Source organism: Stegodyphus dumicola, chromosome 1 (assembly GCF_044657685.1).
Source record: "Stegodyphus dumicola isolate Sdum_Otavi_A_Nest chromosome 1, ASM4465768v1".
NCBI lineage: Eukaryota > Metazoa > Arthropoda > Arachnida > Araneae > Eresidae > Stegodyphus > Stegodyphus dumicola.
The window spans coordinates 23,205,726-23,226,028 of record NC_140768.1 but is presented as its reverse complement, the minus strand read 5'-3'; the positions used below and the strand labels follow the sequence as shown (position 1 = coordinate 23,226,028).

At 32.9% G+C, this 20,303-nt stretch overlaps 1 protein-coding gene across 3 annotated transcripts in view; it reads left to right on the top strand.

Moving 5' to 3' along the window:
* Window positions 1-502: 502 nt before the first annotated feature.
* LOC118191037 (dual specificity tyrosine-phosphorylation-regulated kinase 4-like) overlaps window positions 503-20,303 on the top strand; it is a 74,096-nt gene continuing 54,295 nt past the window's right edge. Inside the window, exon 1 of one of the 3 annotated variants that reach the window (XM_035361826.2) lies at window positions 503-681. In XM_035361826.2, the coding sequence (XP_035217717.1) occupies window positions 631-681 (51 nt within the window). In that variant the 5' untranslated portion in view covers window positions 503-630. The remainder of the gene's footprint in view (window positions 682-20,303) is intronic. The other 2 variants (XM_035361824.2, XM_035361825.2) reach the window with 2 other exon arrangements.

The following is a 20,303-nucleotide window of genomic DNA, read 5'->3' as shown; positions in this document are numbered from 1 at the left end:
TAAATATATAAAATATGTAATTACCACTAACACATATTTTAGTATTCTTAACTCTTAACGAAAAGAATATACTGTTTTGAAAGTACGAAATGTTTTTCCTTTGGACTAACTAATATAACCAGCAGTAACTAACGCAGTATATTACCATTATCTTGAGAAATATTATGTGCCACTGTTGTAGTTTTAGTAAAAATTATAATATTGATTTCAAAAATCATTCAAAAAAAAATTTTTTTTTTCTTTGAGTTCAAATTTTAAAAAAAGCTTTCCTAGGTTTTTTTAAAGCAAGCATGAATAATAATTTCATGAATATTTTGCGGTCTTTTACGGTCTAATTAATCTCTTCCAGAATAAGATGAAAAAGGCCACTGGAGATTCATAATCGAAGTGAATATGTTCATGACAGCAGTTTGCTGTAAATGACGGCAATCGCCACAGCGCGCCTGCGTAGACAGTTCCACCGCAAGAGGGGCGAGATCTGGAGACGGAATCAAGGAGGTGGGGGGTGCTCGGGATGCGGCGGAGATCTCCGTTAGGGGTCGCCGCAGTAGCCGGGATGGAGATGCTGCGGCAAGAAACGCTCTTCCGTCCCCAAGGCCAAACCTGACCCCGTAAGGCTTTCAGCCAGCCATGGCTGAGGACAGGCAGCTGCCCAACATACAGGAAGACTGCCTCCTCAAGGTAAGTTACCACATTATATTTTTCTTCTACCAGTCTGTCTCCTTCTGTACAATGAGGGCTATCCCGAGTAATATTACGCCCCCGACAGTCTATCACCACTCCAAGAAACAAACAGGTATATAGCCTTTTCATTAGTGAAAATCTGGTAGAATCTATGAGAGAAAGCTTGTGAAGTGAAAACTTGTCACGTATTTAATAATACAAAAACGCGGATCACTGATAGCTACATGCGAACTGATAACGAGCAGTCAAAGAAAACTTATTGTCCTATTAGGCTTAGCGCCCCTCAGTTAGTGAATGACCCCCAGCGACATGGTCATAGCCCAACTGATGGCAGTTGCTTAACTGTGCAGAACCTTCCCGAACTACATGTGCTAAAGGGCCCACTCTGGCCTTCCAGATCAACACTTAACGTAGTTTCAAAAGTGCAAGTATCGTACCAAGAATCGGCTGAGACAAATGCACACAAGCAGTATGCTTTTGTGTTTACAATAATTTTTATAGTCATCCAACGTATGACTAATAAAATATTTCGTAATTAGAAAAATACCTTAAATTAATAAAAATTGGTGTTCTTTAAGGAATCAGCAATTATATGTTTTTCAGTAACTAACATTTAACGCGGATTAAAGAAATTACGACTCATCCAAATTCTTGGCCTCTAAAAACTGCGTCATAGGAGAAAATATGTACTAAGTTTGCATGAAATAGCTAGAAAAAATTAAAAACAAGCAAACTTTGCTGTCTTATAATATTAATTTCCCATCATCACATAAGGAAAAAGCTTTTTCAAGAAAATCGTATATTTAAAAAATATCGGTTATATTTATGTTAAGATTGTTAGGTCGTACTTAACCTGATTTCACTTTTTTTATGACACAACTGATAGTCATCCATAGGCATAAGTGAAAAAACGTTTTACCATTAAAAGCGATGCATACTAATTAATTCATTTTGAAAAAAAATTGCTTAAGAATATAAGATAAAATTTGCTTGTTAGGAAAGAATTGGAAGGAAATGGAAAGTGTGTTTACATTTCAATTCTTGAATAAGAATTGAAATATTATTAAAATTGTTCAATGTAAATTATATTAAATAATGAATGAAAACAGATCAATGCATCATAACTCAGATGATTCCTCGAAATATTTTTAGAACATATCCAAGTTACTCTTCCATTATATACATACTTTGTCTCTAAGAAGTTAAGGTAAAACACCATTAATTACCTTAATTTTATTACTAGATGTAATCTAAAATTTTTACCATAAATTTGCAGATTAAATTTTACTAAATAATAAAATTATAAACATCTGACATTCTAAATATCTAAATTTCATTTGATACGAAAGGTCTGTGAGAGACAAATAGGGTGGTCTCTTCTTTTCAGAAGAAATTTTGTATTTGAAGGTATAAAAGATAAAATAATATAGCAAAAATAATTATAAAGTTAACTGCTCAAATTAAATATAGAAAAAAACAGATGGTTCCATTACTTCCTATATTGCAAGAACAAATAAAATAATACAATGAACTTTCTCATAGAAGTCAACTCTTAAGATGATCATCACTACCAGAACATAAAGAACATGGCAGCTTTAACACGACCGCTTCCCCAGTTCTTAGAATATCAAAGTATTTTTTGGTTCTCTAATTAGTTCCACAGCCTTCAAATCTCGAGTTTCAAGATTTCAGTTTTCAGTTTTTAAAATGTTGCATATTAAATTTAGAATATTTTTGCTACGTATGCATTCTGTTTTTTGTCTTCTTCTCCATTCTTTTCTCTAAAAGCAAGAAGACGCACACATACATATATATGTTGTATTAGCAGAGAAGAATACCAATCTTGGAATTAAAAATATTTATCAATCCGTACCGTTTCCAAAGCAACGGCACGTCAGAGACTTGAAATTCTAAAGACGTTTTCAAAACATTGAGATATTGACAGTTGTAAAAGGTTAATAAATCAGTTCTGATGTAACATAATTATAATATGATCCGTAATTTTGTATGCATTTAAAAGCAATAGGTTTAGAATGTTTTTAACCAATTTGTAGAATATTTCTTTCATTAACTCTTACAAATTTTTGCATTGGAGAATTTTCGCATGAAAGGCGCTAGTGATTTTAGTGGATAGAATTGGTGTTCTAGTTTAGAAAAGATGTTAAATTAGAATCAAATAGCTGTCATATATTCTAGGCCTCCTTTTATTATTTACAGTTATCAAAGGTAGGCAGAAAAATTTAAAATTAGCGAATTACTGAAAGAATGAGTATCTAAACTGAAATGAAAAGCTGATATCGCTGTGACTTAATTCCTTAGAGTCACAAATCAAAACAAAAGATTTTGATGCGTTTTTATCTGTTTCAGAATCATAGTAGGAATTCTTCTTAGGATGAAATCATTACTACATTCATATCAATGGATATACATTTCATTTTTATGTAATTAGTAACAATTAGGGTATTAACTGCTTTGAATCATTTATATCTCATTTATATATAATAAAATTAATGCATATAATTAAAATGATTAAGATTCATGATTATATTTGGAACATAAATTACTTTATGTTTCAAATACAAATATCTTCTAAATAAAAAATCATATCAATAAAACAAGAAAAAAAGAAATTCTGAAAGCTTTTAGATTTTAAAATTACACCTAAAGGGTAATTTTTTTAACGTTTTGTGTGTTACCTTTATTTATAAAATATCATGTTCTTTGCACTTAAACCATAAAATTCAATTCAAGAGCAATATCGCAAAATATTTAAAAGAGCATATCTTTAGAATTTCCGATACACAGTCTCGCGCGCTGGAGATAATTTTTTTTTCGCTACAGTGTTGCTATCATTCGCTTTGAAATCGCTGAGTTTCTTAATCAAAAACTTATAAATGCTTTACAAAATATGAAATAGATAATAAAACAAATTTCAAATACCAAATTTTGGCTTCCGGATGCCCATATTGGGGTGGAGACGAACGTTATTCAGAATTTGATGGCTACGATTGTTTTATCGCAGCGTGAGAAACATACATATAATTATGCAGATTCTTATTTAATTCCTTTAAATATAATACAAGTCGATAATATTTGGTGGCAACAATTTTAAAAGTGATTTGCCGTTTATAGTGAATTGACGTAAAATGCCAAAACGAATATTAATAGGCCTTCTGAGCTAACGCTCTTTTGGGCTAATAAATAGTATTTCAAGATATTTTAAAAGCACTAAAATTATGAATTGATTTAAGCAAACGTTCTAATTTTGTAAAACATTATCAGATAGTTTGTGATGTGCATTTAATTTCCAAGAGACTGAAAGCATTCAACTTTGTTATAAAGAGATTTAACATAATAATACTTTTATTCGATACTTTTTTACTCAAAAATTCGTTAAAGTTTTACAAAATATGGAAGAGATAATAAAACAAATTCTAAATTTCAAATTTGTTCTTCCACATGCCCATATTCGTAGGAAAATTATGTCATTCAAAATTCGATGGCTCCATGCACCGTTGTTTTATCACAATGCAAGAAATATACCTACATTTATGCCAAATTTTTTATTATTTAATTTCTTCAAATGTAATGCAGTACTCTAGCATTTGGTGGAAACCGTTAGAAAAGAGAAACGGACATTTATAGGACTCTAAAATTTGGTGTCAACAGTTTGAAAAGTGAAACGGAGATTTATAGTGATTCAACCCAAAATCGCAAAACGAAAACAATAGTCCGTCAGGGACAAAGCCCCTTCCGAGTAAAAAACCTTTTTGATCTTTTTCTGAGATGATCATCTTAGAGATATCGATGATGATAGTTACAGATGTGCATAAATAGAATTAAGATTTTCAAGACTTTTGGAACGTGTTAAAGAAAAATGCTGAAACAAATGTGTAGTACATTGGTTTGTAAAAACACTGATGTTAATAATTTTATAAATAATTAGGAATTAATGTGTAAGATAAGTAGCGAATTATGCAATAGAAAAAAGACTTCAAAATTACCTTATATTTAAATTTTTGTAAGATAGTAAGTGAAGAATATTTTTAAATTGTGAGGTACCACCCTTTTACCTAACAGCTAAATGTGTAGGAACTTCATGAACAGCTAAGAGAATAATCGCTTTAGCTCAGGAACAGAGACATAAACTCAAGAAGGGCTAATTACCCTTTATTCCTCAAAATAAGAATTAAAACAGTCGGCCCCTTTCTCAGGGCGTACAGCAAAGCCTCCACTTGGGCTTGAACACAAAAGTAATAAGAAGAAAGACATAGCCGAAGCTATCAAAATTCTAAGTAGGTGGCCTCTAAATATCGAATAAGCTAGCCAAGCTATCAAGGGCCTGAAATGCGGACGAGCGTAGTAACAGCTTAGAGAGAGACTTGGCAAACGTGCGCTAGTCAGAAACTCTGAGGCTCTCTCACGAAGCCAACGGAATTTAAACACCACTCTTACTCATTTTGCATTAAACGCGATTCTAAAAACACATTCTGATAGGAAATTGTAAGCTGAAATTAGGAAGGACAGGAAAGTAGCTTTAACTAAAAATAACTATTAAAAACTTTGGATAAACTTTACAAAATAATTAAAACAGATCTTACATTAAAGTGAAAAATATTACCAAATTGTTTCAAATTCTTTAAATTCAGTAATTGCATAAATATTTACTGTTATATATATTCAATGAACACTGTCTACTGAGTTTGGCTTTTGGTGAACCACTTCCGAAAGAGTCTGAAAGGAAAATTAATGAACCATCTTGTTTATAGACTACGATCTAATTGTTTAAACTAAGTTGCATAATTTACAGCTTCATCAAGGGACCTCTTAACTTTCTTCTCTCATCAGAGTTTCTAACTTTTCTTTAGATGTACAAGCGATGATATGCATTTGAGATGTATTTTTTATCTGTTAGCTTTATTTTGAAGTTCTTCTCTATTGTTGTTTCTTGCTGATATTACACGTTTGACTTACATTGACTACTTCATCTTTTTCGATTAGGACTAAAATTAATTAATTGTCATGCAATCCGCAACGAATTTCGTGCAAGGCGCTTTCTAGGAAATCTAAGAATTAAAAAATTACGTTTTGGCTTCCTGTAGACCATCGGGTGACTTGAGTCATCAAGTGAGTTAATTTAGGTAACAAACTCAAATAAAGCTAGAATAGAATATAAACCTCTTTTGTTATAATTTCAAAGTTGACAAATACACAGTTCGTGTATAACAAAATCAGTCATTTGTGGTTGTAGCATTTAAGCTAACATAAAATATTAAAGCAAAATTTAAGTAATTAAGTATTCAATTCATAATGTCCTATTAAAAGTTTTCTTCAGGCTCACATCAAGAACTTTGATCTTATACACACGTTAACTCATTGGCATCCTGTGGAATAGTAAAGATAAATAAGTGATAATAAAGATAACAAGAATTCAAGCCCCTTTAATTTTTTCCTCCTTTTTTAATTTGTATATATAAATTATTATTAACTAACTTTGCAGCAATTGCGCAAGTAGTAGTAACTTGTTTTCGATATATATATATATAAATCTGAAAGGTTTCAGATTTTAAATTACGTCCATAGGGGCATTTTTTAACTGACAAAAAAGGTCATTTTTTGTGTGTTACCTTTATTTATTAAATATCATGTTCTTTGCAATTAAACCATAAAATTAAGTTCAAAAGCAATGTCGCAAAATAATTTTAAAATGAGCATATCTTTAGACCTTCCAATACACAGTTCCGCGCGCTGGTCATAAAAAGGATTTTTCCCCCATAGAGTGTTGCCATTGCTCGCTTTGAAATCCTTGAGTCTGTTACTCAAAAATTCGTTAAAGTTTTACAAAACATGAAATCGATCATAAAACAAATTTCAAAAGTCTACCACATGCCCATATTCGTAGGAGGATGACGTCATTCAAAATTCGATGGCTTTATGTACCGTTGTTTTATCACAATGCGAGAAATATATATACATTTATGCAGATTTTTTATTATTTAATTTCTTTAAACATAATGAAGGACAGTAACATTTCGTGGCAACAGTTTGGAAAGTGAAACGGGACATTTATAGCGATTCAACGCAAAATCGAAAAACCAAAACAATAGTCCTTCAGGTACAAAGCCCCTTTGGACAAAATATTACAAGGTTTAATAGACATCAAAACATTGCTACTTCTTCATTGTTTACCAATCCATACGGCTTCATGTTTTTTAAGTGTAATATCTACCAAAAAATATTTCTTAATTAATTAATTTGTATATTCCACAAAATCAAAACATACTATCATAAGTAGAATATGATATCAAAGCTTAAATGCTTTGATAATACTGTGATCGAAAGATAGTGGTTTACGAGTTGTATTAAGATAAGAAAATAATAAAATTAACATTAATGGCATTTTTTTCATGACATATATGCAGTTTAATGATTAATTTGCTTTACTTTTTCACTTACTGAGACAGGAAATAAAAGAAAAATTAATATGAACAGTATTATGGAGTTAGGCTTCATTATAAATTATAATGCTCTTATAAAGAATAAAATTCAGATATTTGTAATTATTGTTAATCATAACAAATAATTTTCCTCCAGTGTTAAACATTAACTGTTTTATAGATTTATTTTAGTGCACAAATAATATACGTTGATAACGAATTAAGGTTTTTGCTGGTCATCTTTTGTACCCTAGTTGATGTTGTCGTTTGGTTGTGAATTCATGGACTTAAAGACTGTATAGTTATTTATTAATGCAGTTGTTTATTTTTGTTCTCAGAAACTGAGCACTTTCTGAGGCGATCACATACTGTAGGAGGTCGTCATGAGAAGCTTAAATGAATTTACATATAACCAAAAAACCATTTTTATGGATTATTGATAACAAATTATCCAGAAAAAAGGAACAAATAGAAAAGTTCACAATAAAATTTTCAACGCTCAAAGAATAAATAAATTGTTTGTATATGAGCACTTGTCATGCACATGTATATTTTATAAAAATATTTTTCAAAAATCTTTCCAAGCTTTTAGCTGCCATTTGACTTGCATATTTTTTTGTAATATTGAACGTTTTATTCTAGATAACTGCATAGTTTCAAATATAGTTTTAATTTGAGTTTCAAGCCTTGCGCAACTTCCATCGTCTGATGGGTTTTCTGTAATTATATTTTTTTCATGGTTGTCCTTAATTTTGAAAGACTAATATTTCTTTGATGATAATTTGGCCTGTTATGTTTTGGTAGTGCCGTTATAGGAAAGTGCCCGCCATTGGAAAACAACTGTTTTGGTAGAATTTTTTAAAATTTTTCCTTATGTGCTTTTGAGCAGCATGTATTCGATATCCGAAACTGCAATATAGCAAATAATTCCTTAATAATATTATAACGTTAATCTACTGACAGCATTAAGAAAACGGAATCAATTTAAAACATACCTATAACAAACAGTAACAGTTTTAGTTCTTATATACACCAACACTGAGTAGAAAACAAAATATATTTTAGCTGAAAATATCAGAAACTAGAATTACCTAAAAAAAGAAAGAAAGAAAATGAACGCAATCTTGCGATATTTTGGAAAAAATGAAAGCTTAACGAAACGCAAAGTTATCAGTTAAAGAGGAGAAAAAAGCGCCTATTAACCTTTTATTAACCTTTTTCGTAATGATAAAAATTAGGTTTTAGTTTTTAACCCCAATTACTAAAAGAATACTGAATTAAATTTTGAAGGTAATTAAATTGCTGTCATAAGTTACATAAAACTGTTGCTTATCTAATGCTAGGCATTTTTTTAAAAGAGTTAGTATTGCTAAGCAAGTCCGCAGAGAGAAAGGAATTTATTTATAAATCATATTTGGGCCTGCCAGTATTTTGTTGCTAACATAATGTCTTAAAATCCAAATAAAAATTAATAAAAGATTTTTGAAAATTTTGATTAAATTTCATCGTTTATGTTTTAAATTTTACCGTACGATAAATTAATAAATTTGCAATTTATTTACAGTTTGCTCGATTTAAAACTGATTGATGCCTTTTTAAATGCCTTTTAATATCTAAAATTATTTTATATATTATTTAAAGTATGTGTATCTTTTTATAAGACTCTTCATATATATTATTTAATAAACAATATATATATATGTCTTGTTTTAAGGACCTATGTATAACTTTTTAACTATATATATCATTAAATTTGTTTAATATTTTATGCGAAGTTTTCATTCAAAATGATATTGATAACTAATATATAATGCAATATATTTTAAACTGTGAAAATAAGAATTTTAACATTTTGCTTGTTTAATATGCAGCGAAACTTTCTACCAACGGTAGCTTCAGGAATTCTCGATTTACGAATTTAATTCATCCCCAAAGCCTTCTTGGCCAACCTAACGTTCGTAAGCCGAAACAGTTTTCCCCATTATAAAAAATTTAAAATGGACTAATCCATTCCTGGACTATATAATACAATAACAATATTCCTGGATACTGTACAATGCAATATTCCTGGACTATACTTTATATAAGCTTTACAACAATACTCTGCACACAGGGTCATAAGCCCAAACCAATGAAAATCATTAAATGTAAAACAAGAAAAGATAAAGAAAGAGATGAATTAGATGGAAACTTAATTTAATTTTATTGTACTAGTACGAAAAAGAATGGTTGGCATAAGTGGAAAATCATGTGAAAGAATTTGAGTACTAAATTCTCTTCTATGAAAACACCGGGGAACTATCATTAAAAATACCTTCTATTATTTTTCTTCATTTTCAACCGCTACTCGACTCTAATTGAGACACACTGAATCCTCTGTTTCACTCAAAATTTATCGTGATTTATTGTTAACTAAGTTTTAAAATGCTTCTAAGTTGAGATATGGCATTGCCATTGAAAATGCTTGTGCTGTAGCTTCTCTGCTGCTTATCGAGGTGATATAACTACGTGAAAACTTTGCATCTTACCTCATTTTGCATAAATTTCATTAATAGAAATGGCATAGGATTTTCCTTCTTCTAAGGACATTTATTCCAAAATCGTCTTTTGTGTTGCTTCTGAGTTTGTTGTCCTTCCTTCTCGTTGAGCTCATTTGTATAGACCCCTAATAACTTCACCTTGTCTTCATTGTTAACTACCTAGTCCATAGTTTTTCCTAGAGAGACAATATCATAGGTAAGAAAAAAGTCATAAATGTCAAAGCCCTCAAAGTCTCTACCTGAAGCATAGTCTGACCATAATTTCTTCTAGATCATATTCACGATAATCTAAATCACTTTCTGACAGGCTTTTTTAATAGGACTTAAGTAGTGGAAACTATTAAAATGATGTTTCCAGAAGTCCTAGAATGTTAATTATGTTTCATAGGTTACTTCAAAGTACTTTTAAAAATTATATGCTGCAGCTTTAAGTATTCTTAATTTAAGACACCTTTCATTATCCGAAGCATTTTTTATTTAGATGATTTGTTCTTTAATCGAATTGTTAGTGATCCGACGTTTCGCTGAGTAATTTATAAAATATTTACATGTTTCCTGAATTTTTCGGAAGTAACAACTTATGTAGGGATTCTTTCGCAAATCGGAAAACACAAATTAGGAATCTATCACCAATAATGGATAAAATAGAAATTTTGGTCGCAGCCAAGGCTAAAATATAAGCAATTAAATACGAAAAAAATATTAAAGAAATAATACGATATATGAGCAAATTAAAAAGTATAGGAAAAATGCATTCATATTGTGGTTTCATCATTTAAAACAGATCGAAGATAACGGTCATTTAGAACATTTAGAACAGACCACTTAGAACAGATCGAAGATAACATAATGCCTGCTCAAAAGTATCTTAGCCATCGGATATTAAGATGATGTTAGGTATAGAAGATTGAGATATAGAACGTAGAGGAATAGAATCATCTAATATTACCATCTGAATGTAATGTGAATTCATCCAAAGTAAGTACCTACAACAACTACTTTTGTGTTTGTTTGTTTCATTAATGAAAGCCAAATACCTGTTTTGAGTAACGTGAAATGTTTGGAATTTGGCAATATGCTTCATTGCTTAGATTTCTGAAAATTTTAGAATTTCCTTCTGTAGCGAAAAAAATGTCCTAATGAAGTTTTTCTTAAAAGTGGTATAAATGAGACTTTCTGAAAGCGGCTGATATGGGAATTGAATTATGCACAATTTTTGACTATATGCTGAATTAAATATTTTGATTTAAACACTTCGAAGCCACTTTGTTAAACCATTATTACATTAACTGATATTTACTTAAAAATTAATTATTACTAAATTTAAATAATTTATTTAAAACTAAATTTAAATATTATGAGAATAATGAAATTTTGTATAGTCATTTGGTTTATCATAGCGGGAACACGAAAAATGAACAATGTTCTTGCCGCGTTTCGAATTTTGGATTTTCGATTTCTCTCCGACGTGCTTTCCAATTACATCATAAAGGTGAGCGGTAAGGAAGGAGAAACAACTTAAAATTTTACTTCAAATAGATATTAGGATATAAGCAATACAAAACAGGTGTATTATTAAATATATAAAAATTTTATTGCTGTTATAAATTAATACTTAAAAATAATATATGATCATTTTCTATATGCTACCGAAATAATTTCATCGCTCTATTAATGTAAATTTATTACATGAATACAGTCTTAATTCCTGTAAATTTCTTTATCACGCTTTATTGAGACCGAGAAGTAAGACCATTAAATCCTTGTAATTCGTCTGAAATTCGATTTTTGGAGACTGATGGATGTTTCGTAATTTTTCTCATGTATTATGTAAACTTTCCCTTAATCCGTCACCTAAAGAATTGCATTTCAGTACCTTTACCGTAAAACAAAAATTAACACAATCTTACGAACAATGTTACATCATTTTCTGTACCTCTAGCTATCAACCTGAGTATCATTTATACTGCAGTCAATATTGTGGGCAGCGGAGTTTAGTCACACACTGATAAGTCTGTTTTCAAATTCCCGGTAAGTCATTTGGTTTTGTGACTGTAATATCTGAGCGCAGTAGAGAGACTTAGTATTTGTCATTTCGAAAGACATCTGTACAAGCTGTCAGATGTAGTGATGGATACATATGACATCGATATATTATTACATGATCTTCGACCTTTCTTCTGTAGAATCGCATCTTCTTATAAAGTCAACTCAGTAATATTTGCCGCCGCTGTAGTCTGAAATTTGGAAAGCAAACTGATACTGTACATATAAAGAATGTCTAAAATGGTGGAAACACTTTCAAAAATTAAGAGTTGTGTACCTAATATGGTGCAGGAATATCTTTGTCATCCAAAACCGTTTGAATTCTTCTTGATATGAATACAAGTTAAGAATGGTAGATATAAATATTGTTGCGTTTTTCTTTTCTGACACTAGTTGTTGCGTTATTTTCTTCCTTCACGTTCGTACGGGGTTTATGTGGATTTGGAGTGAATAACGACGACACTTGATGAAGTATCGAAACACACTTTATTTACCAATATTGTCAGGACAGCTCCAAAACACGTTCTACTTCGTCGATGAACTACTATAAACACGCTAACACGATCCGCGACACAGCCTTCCGGTTATCAGGCTATCACGGTGGAGACAGCTTCACTGCAAAGCACCAGAGTACAGCTCCCGACTCTGCTCGGTCGTTCTCGGAACTCCACGTACTCTCGAGACTCTCCAGGCTATAACTCGCGATGCACTTGACGACACACAGAGCACGGCTCCCGACTCTTCGGTTCAGTAGTTCTCGGAGCTCAACACGCTCTCTCGACGATGCACTAACCGCGATACACTAAGAGACTCCTTCGGTGAACTCGACGACCCACTCGGCACTCGCTGCCCGGCTGTCAACTCGGGGGATCGACTCCGCAGGGTTTGACTCGCTAGACGAGGCACACACACACTCGATATTAACTATCTCGCACTCTATGCGAGGCACACACTCTCGCCCTCTTGATGAGGCACACTCTCTGACTCGCCCTCTCGATGATGCATACTCTGACTCGCCTTCTCGACGAGGCACACACACTCTGACTGTGGACCAGCAAGGTTTATATAGATTTCGGCTTGTGTTCGAGAACATTCTGGGCTAAACCGGTAAGAATTCGTTCCAGAAGATTCTCCATCCGTCCATGGCATATCGCCAATTTTTGTCGCCAAATGGGGCAACCCGGCCTTCCCTTGCCATTTATGGTAACCCTAAACCTGCTTTGCGGGGAAGCTATCCCACTGCGTCTGTACATTTCATAATAATATTTCATATCATTCTTCTATCTGAAACACCTGCAATTACATGAGAGATGTGGGAGATAAAAATAGGATTTCAGTTTATTTTACAGGGCAGACAATAATGGATCAGTCATAAGTATCATTGAACCATTGTGAATCAATTTTATTTATTAATGAACCATAGTGGTATGTACTGGAATTCATCAGTTTGTTAGTGAATATCACTGACTGCAATGAGTGATTCTATAGGTGTGGAAATATAACTTCATCTTCACGTTCTTCAAACCATAAATGAGCAATCTGACCTAGTAAGTGAATGGGGCAGTTTCATCTTGAAAATTGTCTGTAGGAAACAGTGTCTTGTAACTGAATGAACCTGATCGCTTAATATGGGCGCATAGTCGCAGCTATTTATGCTTCCTCTAAAAGTGTTAATTGGTCTTGCTGTAAGTTGCATCATGATTGTTCAGAACATACCCGAACACTACCATGCTGTACTATAGGAAAGAGAAAGACTATATCAAAAGCTTCTGCTGGTATTCTCTTCGTAATAAGTCAAACCTGAAGGTAGAGAATCATCAGAAGGCTGAATCATCAGAAAGCTGTATTTGATTCAGTTGATAAGTATTTTACAAAAATATTTTACTCACGTAGTTTCTTATTTACTGTGTATGCTCCACCTGGATTTTGTAAATGTAAGTTAAGTTTCAACTGTCACCTTTTGATGGTTGAGTTTTGCTTTGTAATATGCTAACCTTAATGTCCTTCTTTGCTTTGTCAGTTAGTTTTGACTTCTTCTCATAATTGTACCTCTCAGAAGATGTTTTATTATGAATGTTGTATTCTGTTGTGATTTACATGCAAAATCACTTAATACCCCCATATAGTAACAGATGCATCAACAATCAGAGCTCTTTGGAATTCAGTCAAACCTCACGTTGGATTCGCTGCAAACTAATTATGCATTACAAGCTATGATACAAATTTCAATTATTGTTTGTAAGTTTTACAAACAACAACTGGAATTTCAGTTTTACATAATCTTAGGAGTACACTGACTACCAATAAGTATTTGGACACCTGTGATAGAAAAGAAAAACTAACTTTATTCAAAATCAGTAGTTGGTAGAGCCTCCACGAGAGGTAATTACAGCGTGGACCCTCCGGGGCATACTTTCCACAAGTCTTTGTATGACAGCTAGTGGTATTTTCTTCCACTCGCCTTGGAGAAGACATAGAAGTTCCTTCACCTATTTTGCACGGGTAGTGCACCCCTGAATTCGTCGACGCAACTCGGCCCAGAGGTTCTCGATAGTGTTCAGGTCTGCACTCTGGGCAGGCCAGTCCATTCGATGAACTCCATTGGCACCATACCAAGCCTTGGTTAACGTCGAAACATGACAACTGGCCTTGCCGTCTTGAAAGTAACAGGGGTCCAACCCGTAAAACTGCCACAACGTAGGAAGCACATTGTAATACAAAATAGTGCAGTAGGCATCGGAGTTGAGCTTACCATGAATGGGGACCAAGGGTCCCAGCCCATACCAGGAGAAACACCCCCATACCATAATTCCACCTCTGCTGAACTTGACTGTTGGCACAATGCATTCTGGCAGGAGACGTTCTCCAGGTAGACGCCAGACCCAGACCCTGCCATCCGAACGCTAAAGGGGGAACCTTGATTCGTCACTCCAAAGAAGCCGTTTCCACTGATCTACGGTCCAATTTCGATGTGCTTTGCACCGCATTGACCGAGTAGCGCGGTTCGACTTTGTGATCAAAGGCTTATGAGCAGCCGCACGACCATGGAAACCAAGCAGATGTGCTTTCTTACGGATGGTATTCATTGAAACAATACTCCCGGATGCCTGTTGAAACTCCTCGCGGAGAGGGCCATCGGTTGGGTGCGGTTCTAATTTCTCTGGACAGCACTTGTCAGTCTCTATCTCCCAGTTTCGTTAGTCTGCCGACTCGGGGCACATTCCGACAATCACCGCTCACCTTCCACTTCTTAATCACATAGGCCACTGTCGATTTTGGGTACTTCAGATCGCTAGATATGTCCCTTAAGGATCGGCCACATTTGTGATACCTGATAATTATACCTTTCTCGAAATCAGAGAGCTCCGAACTGCGAGGCATCTTGCATGCGACTAAAGCCGATGCTGTTTCCTACACGATATATACCAGCGGAGTCCGTGAAATACCTTAGGACGGCAGATATCGTCATTTACATAGGTGTCCAAATACTTATTGGTAGTCAGTGTATAAGTTAAATAATGATGCCAAAAATACGATGACTACTTATAGAGTATACTGTGAAATCGATAGGACAAAATTAATATTTTTTTAAACATAGTACTTTCGGACACCCAAGTATATATTTGGGTGTTTCCACGTATTTGAGTTTCATGTGTACAACATCATCCTTAATTTTAGTTTTATTTTGAGCTTTTTGAAGTTTTGTATATTCAGCAGGTTTATCTGAAGGCTTGGCAAATTGAAATTATTTTTCCATATATGTTAATGATAACTTTTCTTTTGTTTACCCCATGGTTTTCCAAGAAGGTTTTTCTTTCAGTGGAGGGAGAACTTATATTTGAAAATGTAACTGTTAACAATGTGGATGAGCAAGTGAACATTAGCAATAAAAGCTATAATGTATTATCACTAAGACATTCTGCATGCAATAACTGAGCGGAAAGCCAGCCGGGCGGAGAGAAGAAAATGAAGCTGAAAGTAAACAGTAAGGGTCAACCACGATGATCTACAGCAAATTAATTAACGAGATAATACAGTATATAGGTCAGAAAACCGAAATATAGCTTAATGACGACGTAATTAACTCAGCCTTCAGAAAATATCCCGTAACTGTGTCAATATGGAACATAGTTTGCAAACAAATGAATATAATAGACGTTTCTGAAAGAAAAACTGCAAATGCGTCTAAGACTTACTATGAAATAAATTAAACCCTAGTTTGAACTATATGTTGCGAAGTTTGATTTGAAATGTCTGAAAATTTCTTTAGGGTTTTCGATTACACATGTTTTAACAGCACTCTGCACATGAATTAGTACATATTACCAAAATTTGGGTGCAAATGAAGAAACCATAACAATGAAAGGAAATGTACTTAAGTAAGATATTTTGGCATACAAACAGGTTGCAATTATTTCACATCCATCCCTTTTAAACTGTCTAAAAACGCAAAAAAAAAATTAATTTATGTAATCAGTCACAGAGTAATTTTTTTAATGAAAATCAAGTCCATGCTAATAAAAATTAATTAATTAATTACTCAAGTGCAAGTTAATAAGGATCCTAAGATTAGATTGATTAAAATAAAACTGATTTTATTGCTTTATTTTAATTTCTAACCCTAAGCAGCATTAAAAATAGAACTGACATTTTTTTACAGTGAACTGAATCACTTTTCTTAGAGTAGATTAGATTTGGATGATGGAAAATTTGACTTCATTCATTTATATCATCATTAAACTGAATTAAATTCTTCGAGGTTACTTTGGATAAAGTAAATTATTAATTCTTTAAACGTGCAATAACTATACTGATACTTTTTTGTTACCTCTTCCCCGGACGTAAGATACGCTTTTTTTAAGCCGGAATTCTTGAAAGTTTAGCGAAAAATCTTCGCCGTTGTATTTTTTTCGCTCGGCTCAGTTTATTCTGCTTTAGCATTTTTCGAAGTGCATTAAATCATGCCCATTGTAATTTGAGCCAACGCTTATTACGATAGCTGCATTTATGTTTTTAGTTCTGTATTCTGATTTTCCGCAAACTGCGCAAAATTAATTTGCTAGCACAAGTCGGGCTATTGTTCGATTTAATGCTTTTAATAAAAAGCCTATTCAAGCTTTCTTATGTTTCAATAATTAATTTTGAAAATAGAGTTACAAATCGCTTGGTTGTCTTTGAAACGTTTTAAAACCTTAGTTAATTACAGAGAGAGAACTCTACACTTAAAACCACTGAACACTAGTAGCTTTGTCCAGGTTCGATTGATAACGGGCTATCAACATGGATGCTTTCATGATTTGTCCTCATATTTATTAACATATACAAGCAGATTTATTTAAGAAAATATTTTACAAAATTAGCTTCCTGGTAATAATATGAAATTTGAATTTATTTTCTCGCAGTATGTTGTCAAAAAACAATGCCAGCTTTGATGCCTGAAGAATTTTAAAATACATTAGTTAATATTTGTTCCTCATCCAAATTAAAATAAAATTGTTTCGTTAACTCTTACTCAGGCTTACTTAATTTTAAGCCGTTGATGTTAAATATGCCGACCAGACAGTATAGTAATTAGGGAGGCCTATTGCAGCACCGAAGGACAGGGTTCGAACTGAGGAGAAGACACGGATATTTGTAATTGTATAGCCTCTGTGCGGTATGAGGGCACTCTAAATATGTGGCGAGACGAAGGTCCTCTCGAGGTTGTTGGTAGGGTAATCCCTCGGTTCTCTCCTCCCGGGGTGTTTTTCTATTAAAATTAGGGGCGGGGCTGAACGAAGTCGTGCTGTCAGTATGATGCTCAGAGCTGTAGCCAACGACAGGCTCAATCTTGTTCTCCTTGTCAGGATGAATTTCGTGGGTTGCTCTAATGTTACTATGAGGAAAGTTAACTCACAACAACAACAGACAAATATGTACTGAAAAATTGTCTTTAAATTGTGGAAAGAAATAAATTTGAATAGCTCAGCTGTATAAAACATAAAATTTAAAATTTACAAAGGGAATTTTTGTACAGGCTTCTCCAATAAAAAAAAATTTACTCATTCAAAAGGTCCGTATACACGTTTCTAACATTTAAAAAAATGAGCAAAACCCCTGATTGCAAAAGTTATATGAGCCAAGAAAATACATAAGATTCGCAACGGTAGTAAAAACGCATTTTATAATTTCTAATGACTTTTTGTGCAAATTTCCAAAAAAGCGTTAATTTATTTCATCTTCAGAACAAGATCATTAAACGTAAACCGATATTTCAGCATTTATTATATCACGAGAGTAAATTCAACAACAAAGAACTATTAGCTATGCAATTATTATGGATTATTGATTCAGTTCTGAAAAATGGGAAACAAATGCGTAGCTAATAGCACTTTACTTTACTCTTTAAAGGGCGGTAGTTACCTACAGTAATCACCTTTTCTATTAAACGTCTTACTCACTCGTGTGAGTGACTTTCAACACTTGTAGATTACTAGAGCTCACTACTCTCTTGAAGCGCATTCCTATCAAGAAACATAAGCCAGGAATTGATGCAACAATTGGTCTTCAAGAAACTAAGCATCAGCCATCGAAGACAACATCACGACTTTGCAGATTCGTGATGTAGCCTGTAAAAACAAGAAAAAAGCCTGTAAGAACAGTGTGGGAATGCAGCACATGCAAAGTTGCACTCTGCTTGAAAAAGAAAAACTGTTTCCATGAGTACCATACAGACTGATTTGTAGGGATGTGTTCTGTGAGCGGTGGTCATTGACACTAACCACAAGAAGTGGTAATTTCTTTCACGCATCTTGGACAAAATATGTGTAATTGTCTCAAATAATTTTATTGTAACACCTAATCTCCACCATATAATAAAACAAAGAGTCTGTCTGTGTGTGTGTGTCTTTCGTTCGCGCTGCGCGTAAGCTAATAGACCCACGGCTACGAAATTTGGTACGTAGGTGCATCTGGACCAGAGCCAGTGCACCACGAAGCGATTTTTTCGAAATTCGAATGAAAATGTTTTTTTATTTTAGGTTTTGTGCCGAAATCGCGTCATTTTGAGACATAATGGGTTATAGGAAAGCGAGATTTTACTCTACACACTCCATTTTCACATCGTCATGAAACGTAGGCACTTAGCTATTTTACGAACTTAAAATAAATTTCGTGTTTCAATAAATCGATTCAATACGAATTTATTTAACAAAGTGAGCTTAACAGGTCTTCAGCGGGATTTTCTCTAAAAAAGTTTATTTTTAAAAATGAACCGTTTATTTTTCTTTGATTTTTGGACACGTTAAACTTTCATCCTCGCGACTGCTTTTACAAAAAGAATTTTGGAAAAATAATAATATTTTGTATTTTGAAAAATGTTTTAAATGAAACGTCCAAGTACACTTCTCACATCTCACATCTTTAAAAATGTGGTTTTGGCAACAATGTTCCTTTCTCATTGTTGTTGATAGATTTTTGATGAAATCGCATCATTTTGAATAGTTTTATTCTTTTAGAAATATGGGTTGGGCAACAATTTTCCTTTCTCATTGTTGTTGATAGATTTTTGATGAAATCGCATCATTTTGAATAGTTTTATTCTTTTAGAAATATGGGTTGGGCAACAATTTTCCTTTCTCATTGTTGTTGATAGATTTTTGATGAAATCGCATCATTTTGAATAGTTTTATTCTTTTAGAAATATGGGTTGGGCAACAATTTTTCATCGTATTTCTTATGTCACTGTTTTTAATCCTATTTTTTATGTCACTGTTTTTAAGAGATTGGCATATTTCGTTGTCATTCTTTTCGTATACAATACATTTTTATGCTAATTTTTTTGATAAAGTTGCCCTGCAGAGTAAAATTCTGCGTGTAATTTTTGTTTTTTTTGTTAGTTTATTTCATGTTAATGTTTGCTTATTTCACTGTTTGTAAGATATTGAAAAGTTTTGCATGATTTGCTTTCTTCAACGGAAAGTTGGTTAATTTTTTTATTAGGATAATTAATATTTGTATTAAGGGATATAGCCTATTTTATTGTAATTTTTTTCTCTTGAAAGTATAAGATAAAATATCATTAATTATACTTTGATTTTCAGAAATTTTTGTTTTTTGTATTCTTTTATGTTATTTATTGCTCATTTCACTGTTTTTAAGCTATTGAAAAATTTTGAGTGATTTTTTTAGGAAACAAAGTTCTTAACCTCCTTTATACCATTTCAGTTCTTAAGATTTTGCAAAGGGAAGTTGGTTAATTTATTTGTTAGGATAATTAATATGTGTATTAAGGGATATAGCTTATTTCATTGTAATTTTGTTATACGTAATAACTTTTTTTAAGAAGTTGATCTGCAGAGTAAACTTCTACGCAGCTTTTAAATTTAACGTTTGGTTTTCCCTTCAGCCATTTTTCCGGTACATTTAAAAGCCAGACGAAGGCTGGCAGCGAAGCTGCTAGTATAGTAAATAACACAAGAGTGTTGCTGAAAAAGTTAATTGCGTTTTCCTGCCCCTGAAAGAGTTAAAAGTTATAATCGTTTTTGTTAAATGAAAAGTTTGCTCGAGTCGTATAAAGATTTGAATTTAATTAATATGAATACTTCCAACAGCACCA